Source organism: Rutidosis leptorrhynchoides, chromosome 6 (genome assembly GCF_046630445.1).
Source record: "Rutidosis leptorrhynchoides isolate AG116_Rl617_1_P2 chromosome 6, CSIRO_AGI_Rlap_v1, whole genome shotgun sequence".
Classification (NCBI taxonomy): domain Eukaryota; kingdom Viridiplantae; phylum Streptophyta; class Magnoliopsida; order Asterales; family Asteraceae; genus Rutidosis; species Rutidosis leptorrhynchoides.
In genome coordinates, this window is record NC_092338.1 from 276,997,078 (window position 1) to 277,006,331 (window position 9,254).

The 9,254-nt window shown below is 32.6% G+C and overlaps 1 protein-coding gene across 1 annotated transcript; it reads left to right on the forward strand.

Moving 5' to 3' along the window:
* The first annotated feature begins 346 nt into the window (after positions 1–346).
* Positions 347–850, forward strand: LOC139854507 (protein S40-6-like). Its single transcript, XM_071843808.1, has one exon. The coding sequence runs from the start codon at positions 347–349 to the stop codon at positions 848–850; it is 504 nt and encodes a 167-aa protein (XP_071699909.1).
* The last annotated feature ends 8,404 nt before the right edge of the window (positions 851–9,254 follow it).

The following is a 9,254-nucleotide window of genomic DNA, read 5'->3' on the forward strand; positions in this document are numbered from 1 at the left end:
CTTACTTTGCCCTCTTGGAATTTTGCAAAACCACAAAAAAAAAGAGAGGGAAATTTCACCTTTTTCTGCTTCTATTAACCTTTTGGTGGCTTTGGCTTCTAGTGTTATGTAAGTGCTTTTCACCATTTGAGAAATTTTTATAATTATTTTCATCTTTTGGAGTTTGTTGAAAAAGACACTGGAGGCTAGGCAAGGTATATTCTAGCTTTTGTTCTTATTTTCTTCTATATGCACACACACAAAGCACATTTCTTTGGTCATTTTTCCAAATGTACACACTAATTAGTATGTGGGTTTGGTGTTAATTCCACCTAAGTGTGTTTATTTTTTGTTAAATATTGAAGCAATGGCAGATTGGTCTGGGAAGAGTTTGATGGAAGATCAAGACCTTCAAGAAGAAGATGTGTGGGGTGTTCTCAAGGAAACAGAAGAGTCAAACTCAAAAGTCAACAAATCCTACAAAACCAAGAAAAACACATCATCATCATCATCATCATGGACATCCCGTGACGGTACAAGAATGATACCAAGGTGTAGTGAAGGTAATAAAGTGCCACATCAGCACCAACAATCTTCAGCTCCAATGGGTATCCCTGACTGGTCAAAGATTTACAAGGATGGAAACAAAGCTCCAAGTGATGGTTTTTATGATGATTATCATCATGACGCCAATGATATTCATGATGATGATGATGAGATTGTGCCACCACATGAATACCTTGCTAGAAGGCTAGCAACAACTCACATTACTTCTTCATCCATGTGTGAAGGTGTTGGGAGAACACTCAAAGGAAGAGACCTTAGCAAATTAAGAAATGCCATTTTGACCAAAACTGGTTTCTTGGAATAATTTGTCTTTCCATGACCATCCATCAAACCATCATCATCCTTGTCATCATCATCATCATTATCATAACAGCTATCAACCTCTTTTAAAAATTTTGATGTAGTATTTTAGCTTAGTTTATAGGAATTAGCTAGAACAATAGTATTAAGAATCGGTTAGATAATCAGAAACTCGTTTGTTTAGATTATTATTAGCTATTATATGTATGCGGGAGTATCAAATAGTTTGGTGTCGAAGTTGGAGGGTTGAATTAATTAGTCTAATGCTAATGTCACTTGAACAAGATAATGTCTTTTTGGTTCTTCCACTTCATATGAATATGGTACATCTCTATATTTGCTACTAACAGAGGTTTCCAATTTAAAATGATTTTTTTTTTTTTTTGTTTAAAAAAAAAAGCAATTTTGTTTTTTTCTTGGTTCTTCATATGAATTTAACAATAATTTTTGTTTTTGGCTTTTCCAATATCTGCATTAATAAAGAAAAATGTATTCTAACTTGTTAAATTTATTGTTAATTATTTCAATTTCAAATGTTTTAATTTGATTATAGATTTTTATAAAAAGATAAGATAATCAATTGAAGATTCTTTATTACCTTCAAAAATACAGCCGTAATAGTAAATGTACTGTAATATGTAACATAAAAAGGTAGGTTAAAAGCAAGTATAGAAATGTAATCTTCTTTCCTTTAATCAGTTTGAGATTACCAGAGGGACTTAACCACACACGTGTTCATCTCTCGTACTTGAATAACCACCCCAACTACTGTCCTGCAAGAAATTCGGACCAAGTTCAGGGACGAGCGTAATTTTATCTTTTTGAAAAGTAAAGCTTATATTGAGATTAGGAAAAGTTACATGGCCAAAGCAAGGCCCATTATATAAAAACACTACACGAGCTAGGAGAAAAAACACCCGAGAGCTATAAAGAAATACGCAGGAGAACAAAACGAGCTATATACACACACCATTAACATACATAGCATAGCTTGCAGGGATGTGAAGCTAGCAACCAATCCTACCTGACTTAAGTGAGGTACTTATTCAAATTTATAAGCCACGTATTTCAATCAATTTTCTTTCATTTCCTTTCATTCTCCGCGAAATCCACTCAAATGACTTGACTTAGATCTCGTTAAGAGCAAGCGGATCCAACATTTTCTTTGAAAAACCATATTAATACGATTCTCCCAAACTAAATATGCACTAACCTACTACTGCACGCCATATCTTTGATCCCATGCTCGACGTTGACCGCTAAGTATTACCACGAAAGATTTCGTTTATGCTATAATTGGAGAAACATCCCATGTTCCACCAATTGTAAACACGAGACCACACATCTAACGAATGCTTGCAAAAAATAAGTGAATGTTCTACTGATTTTAAGTCATCATCAAATAAAGGGTACCTAATACTATCAAAAACAATCTTTCTCTTGTCAAGTTCCGACTTTACGTTAAGCCTCTTCTTTGTAGCTCGCCAAACAAATATCTCGATTTTTTTCGAAACAAGATTATTGAGTAAGTTTCTTGACCCTGAGAACCTGCAGCTGGAAGAATGTGTTCGTCGATGATTGCAGCAAGCCTCTTAACAGTGAAAATGCCATCAGATGCCATACTCCAACTCCATTTATCAGGAGAGTTATGAATCAGAGTTACCAAGGAGACAAGTTAGTTATGCCTTCAAGTTCACCCAATGTATGCACGGTAGGGATCCTCGACCATTCCCAAGCAAACCGATCAGCAGCTCCTGTGCAGTTAATTCGACTTTTGATGGCAGCATCTGGACAAGTCTCTAGTCTAAATAAACGAGGGAACGACAAACGTAAACAATTATTATCAATCCAAATATCATTTCAGAAAGAAGTCGAACCATCATCCCCAATAGTCTTCGAAAAAGAAAAATTTTAAAAGCAATGCGTAGGTCTTTAATCTGTAAACATGCGTGAATGATATTATACCAAATACCTATTGACGGCGTGCATGAGGACCCATAGTCCGATAATATGCCACCATTATATCAATATATACCACGAATAACTTTATCCCACAAAGTGTTGGTTTCGGTATTAAACCTCCACCACCATTTGCCCAAAAGTGTCAAGTTCTTGCTTTTTAATGACCCAATATTTAACCAGCACAACCCATAAGAAAGTAAGATATTTTCCCATTAGACTCATGACATTTTGATACCCGAAACATCCCCTCCCCTAAAAAAAGATGTTGAGTTACCCATGTAATTATGAATTTAATTATAACAAAATATAGTTATTAACACTAATTTGTTATGTTCGTCCAGCATAGGTTCATTAAAATGTTCTAAGTGTAAAGCAGCATTCTATGGAAGTCTTAGTGTTTTTAGAGTGATGCCTAGACTATTAGCACAAGATAGTCTAAGCTGAGTTCTTCATGAAGCCAGCAGAAGATTACTGCTGATCCAGCAGTAGACAATTAGAAGAACCAGTAAAAGATCCCAACACTAAAAACTTAGACAGATTATATCTATCATTCAAAGGCATAGTTTGTATTCTAAGTTGTCTACATCAAGCGTGCTCATTCAACTGACATTGAAGACTAAGTTGAAGAGAGAAAGACACGAGCCATCGGTTAACAAGTAACCTTACATGACAACAATGGAATGCAGAGGTGTATCGCACTCGTAGTTCTTGTATATACTTTGTCAACTCCTTGAGAACATAATATTCTATTTGTTTATTCAAATAGTGTGTCCACCCATTTTAAGGTGTTCCTGAATTAGCTTCATAACAAAAAGGAAGTATCATGCTTCTTATCAACTCTACCGATCAAAATACAAGCATGGTTTTAACCATCGATCAATAGAGATTTTACACGGTTTATAGATTCATTATAAATAGACATACTCCATAAATGCTTTAGTTAGTGTTGTAAGATTTAAATTATCCCGAGTGTGTAAAACTTGTAAATTATTTTAGCGTGTTCTAAGCTATTAAGGTGTAATTATATGCAATTAACCGGGTATCTCTTTCGCTATAAGATAAAGTGATTCTTTAGATTATATCAATAAAAGAATAATTTGGCAAGTTACTTGGACTCTTGCTAAATTTAATTTGTTGTATACTTGATTGTTTAATTATGTTAATTAGCAAAAGAATTATATTCACCCCATCTACAACACTTCATGTTGTTAATCGAAACCAACAAAAGAATGTCTCACACTCTCTAATAGTTTGAGCACGCTAGGCGGAGCACGAAAGAATGAAAAATAATATAATGGGAGACTGTTAAGATCCAAATTGATGATAATTAATCTTCCACCAAAAGACATCAACCTCATATTCCAATCCGACAAACTACTCTTGATTTTATCCATAACCGGGTTCTAAACATTCAATTTATTCATTGTAGAACCAATCAACAACCTAAGATATATGAATGGTAACATACCATCTTGACAGCGCATTCTTCGAGCTAATTAACGAATCTACCTCAACCCTGAGAAGCCCAACACCATATACACAAGCCCAACACCATATACACAATTGTTTGGAAGTTCAAATTTAGGCCGGAAGCTAACTCAAAACATTTGAGTATATAAGAAATCTTTCTTACATAGTTTAGGCCATTAAAAGTTGTTAAATACAACTACAATTTATAAAATGCTATCATCACGAGAGCTTCATATAACCAACGTTAACTCAAACCACCACAAGTCACTAATCAAGGTAAGAAATTGTTAATTAATATCTTGTAATGTATATTAGGAAGGTAAATGTTATTATAAACATAGTCGACATAAAGAACTATTACCATACACACTTAAAAGAAATAAAACACAACCAAGATCTTTTATTTTAAACTATTAACAATAGTGGATTTGAACTATTAATAATATATAACTTGGATTATATATAATATTGGACTTGGATTAATGATAATATGAGACTTAAACATCTTGGACTACTAATAATGTTAAACTTGAACACCTGATCTAGTGATTAAATTGGACTTAAACAACTTTCACTACTAACAACCTAGTTTTTATTATTTACATTTACTAACACTTACTAATACAAATTAACTTATATAATTATTTCTTTTAACTTTTATTTTTTTGCACTAACATTTATTTATAGTAGCTAACCATTATTTATTGTAGGGAAAATGGCCTGAAAAGGTAATCAAAGTTACCCAATTTGAAAATTAAGGTAACCCCAAATTTGGCTAAGCTCAAAAAAGATTGCAATTTAATTTTTAATCACAAAAAGGATTGCGTGTTCAAATTTTTTAAAAATGAGGTAATACCCAATGAACGCAAAATCTAAAATCACGAATTACTTTAAATTGAGACTTGAAATAGATTCCTAGAGCTTCGATATCAATTTTTGTGAAGCAACTAGATCCAAAACATCATGAAAAACAATGAATCGAGATGAACAATCATCGAACCTTCATATGAGCTTCAAACTTGTAAATTGAGATCTAAGTTGTTTCGAATGTTGCTTCCTTCATAAAAAGTGCTTAGAATCATTATTAGAATACTCGACATCCATCAAAACAAGCTAAAACATCCTGCAATCGTCCAATTTGAACACGCAATCCTTTTTGTGAGCAAAAATTAAATTGAAATCCTTTTCGGGCTTAGCCAAATTGGGGGTTACCTTGATTGTCAAATTTGGTAACTTATGTTACCTTTTCGGGCCATTTGCCCTTTACCGTACCGATGCAACCCGTGTGTTCTTCTATGCTATACTGTAATACTGTAGGACTTGGACCAACCTCATTGGGCTCGGTTGACCTCATATGGACTTCAACCTCCAGAGGCCTGGCTGAGGGTCCCAAGCCTCCTCTGGTCCGATTGGTGTCAAACACAGTGCGCACATAAAATTATACATCAACAACAAGCATGCATTATCTAACTAACGTAGAAACCATTAACTAAACATGGCAATAATATCGAACTAAAGCATGATAATAGAGTAAACCCTCTATATGAGTAGTTTCAAAAGCATTCGCATTTAGTTTTATTAAAAATAATTGACCATAAAACATTAGTCAACAAATTTAAATAAATACTATTGTGATCGTAACCACAAGCCAACAGTATTTAAAAAGTATAAATGCAAATTGTATATGTGACATATATCTTATTAAACAAAAACATGATGCCATAGCAAGACCATGCACCATGTAGCAAACAGCAGAAGCATACCTCTAAAAACTTGAGAATAAACACGCAAAAACAGGTCAACAATAACGTTAGTGAATCTACGGGATTAAATAATCATAAACAGTATCTGAAAAATAATATTGTTTGTTTTGAACAACGAGATTTGCCAACGTAGATACTTTACAATATGCACTTGAATAGTAACTTAACACCTTTCCTTTACCCTATTTCAGTACACTTTGTCATAGCGCTTCTAAAACGAAGAACATGCACCATAGTATGCAGGTGAGGCTTGTCTAACCTAACTGATCCGCCCATCTAATTCGCGTTCACCACAAGAGGTAACTAAAGTATTCAAGCTAAGGGATTTTTGACAAAAATTATCAGTATACAAGTACTCGTCAAAAATAAAAGCATTTGTAAACAGTGTGTATTCTCATCCCAAATAAGTAAGTATAAATGGGACTATAGACTCACCTTGCATGCACGGTAAATGATAGTCAAATATATAGAGTAAACTGGACGATTACAATCGTATAACACAACCTAATCAATTAGAATATTCAAGTAAGTTTAATATATCACACTGTGTCATCTCACAGTGTACATGTAGTTATATATCTCGGTCAGTCTGGTTAAAGTTGTAAAAAAAAAAGTCAACAAAAGTCAACACAGTTCATGCAAGTCAACAAAAGTCAAAATTGATCAAAGTAGTCAACCAAAGTCAAACATCTCAGTAACTTATGTAATCTTGGTCAATAAGTCAATCTTAGGTCAACTAACAAATATTAGATCAGAGTTTTCATGCACACATTTTCTAGTTATCGTATTATTTCGGTTTCATGTAAGTCATGTAAACAACACGCATAAATCACAACTCATAAATCATGGCAATACGATAAACTCCATATCAAAAGAACATATAATAAGATATTTGAAAAGTTTAGTCATGCATTCATATGATTTTTATAACTCAAGTTTCATACGATTTTCACCAATTCCGTTTCTGCATGCGCAACAGTTTTATTTTATTTATCATTTATTCTTGAAAAATGAAATTGACATAGGGACAGTGGGATATGATCACTAATATCCCAAAGCTTAAGTGCTAAAAATATCTAAGCAATTCAGGTAGCCAATTTTTACATTTTTGAAATCTAAGTCTGACTTTCTAATTTGGACAAAATCCAGACATACCATTTTAGATCACATGTAACACATAACATATGATATTTTCAGATGTTGACATTCAAATGAGATGTGTTTATTAACATACAAATACAAATATATATCAGAAGGACAAGTCCTCAATAAATTTCTAGTTCACGTTAGACCAAACTTTGTGCATACGAGACAGAATTAACTCTAATCAGGTAGTCATTTTTTGACGCGATTATGCGGACATCTCGGAACAATTAGCATGCATAATCTATATGAAAAGTGAAGTACTGTAGTGACCCGAACTTTTCCATGTTTATATATATTAATTGAGATTGATATTTACATGATTAAATGTTTCCAACATATTAAGCAATCAAACTTGTTAAGACTTGATTAATTGAAATAGGTTTCATATAGACAATTGACTACCCAAGTTGACCGGTGATTCACGAACGTTAAAACTTGTAAAAACTATATGATGACATATATATGGTTATATATATAGTTAACATGATATTATGATAAGTAAACATATCATTAAGTATATTAACAATGAACTACATATGTAAAAACAAGACTACTAACTTAATGATTTTGAAACGAGACATATATGTAACGATTATCGTTGTAACGACATTTAATGTATATATATCATATTAAGAGATATTTGTACATCATAATATCATGATATTATAATAATTTAAAATCTCTTTTGATATTATAAACATTGGGTTAACAACATTTAACAAGATCGTTAACCTAAAGGTTTCAAAACAACATTTACATGTAACGACTAACGATGACTTAACGACTCAGTTAAAATGTATATACATGTAGTGTTTTAATATGTATTCATACACTTTTGAAAGACTTCAAGACACTTATCAAAATACTTCTACTTAACAAAAATGCTTACAATTACATCCTCGTTCAGTTTCATCAACAATTCTACTCGTATGCACCCGTATTCGTACTCGTACAATACACAGCTTTTAGATGTATGTACTATTGGTATATACACTCCAATGATCAGCTCTTAGCAGCCCATGTGAGTCACCTAACACATGTGGGAACCATCATTTGGCAACTAGCATGAAATATCTCATAAAATTACAAAAATATGAGTAATCATTCATGACTTATTTACATGAAAACAAAATTACATATCCTTTATATCTAATCCATACACCAACGACCAAAAACACCTACAAACACTTTCATTCTTCAATTTTCTTCATCTAATTGATCTCTCTCAAGTTCTATCTTCAAGTTCTAAGTGTTCTTCATAAATTCCAAAAGTTCTAGTTTCATAAAATCAAGAATACTTTCAAGTTTGCTAGCTCACTTCCAATCTTGTAAGGTGATCATCCAACCTCAAGAAATCTTTGTTTCTTATAGTAGGTTATCATTCTAATACAAGGTAATAATCATATTCAAACTTTGGTTCAATTTCTATAACTATAACAATCTTATTTCAAGTGATGATCTTACTTGAACTTGTTTTCGTGTCATGATTCTGCTTCAAGAACTTCGAGCCATCCAAGGATCCGTTGAAGCTAGATCCATTTTTCTCTTTTCCAGTAGGTTTATCCAAGGAACTTAAGGTAGTAATGATGTTCATAACATCATTCGATTCATACATATAAAGCTATCTTATTCGAAGGTTTAAACTTGTAATTACTAGAACATAGTTTAGTTAATTCTAAACTTGTTCGCAAACAAAAGTTAATCCTTCTAACTTGACTTTTAAAATCAACTAAACACATGTTCTATATCTATATGATATGCTAACTTAATGATTTAAAACCTGAAAACACGAAAAACACCGTAAAACCGGATTTACGCCGTCGTAGTAACATCGCGGGCTGTTTTGGGTTAGTTAATTAAAAACTATGATAACCTTTGATTTAAAAGTTGTTATTCTGAGAAAATGATTTTTATTATGAACATGAAACTATATCCAAAAATTATGGTTAAACTCAAAGTGGAAGTATGTTTTCTAAAATGGTCATCTAGACGTCGTTCTTTCGACTGAAATGACTACCTTTACAAAAATGACTTGTAACTTATTTCTCCGACTATAAACCTATAATT

What these genes read in the sequence shown, in the direction of transcription:
- LOC139854507 (XM_071843808.1), top strand. Translation starts at nt 347, where the DNA reads ATGGCAGATTGGTCTGGGAAGAGTTTGATGGAAGATCAAGACCTTCAA.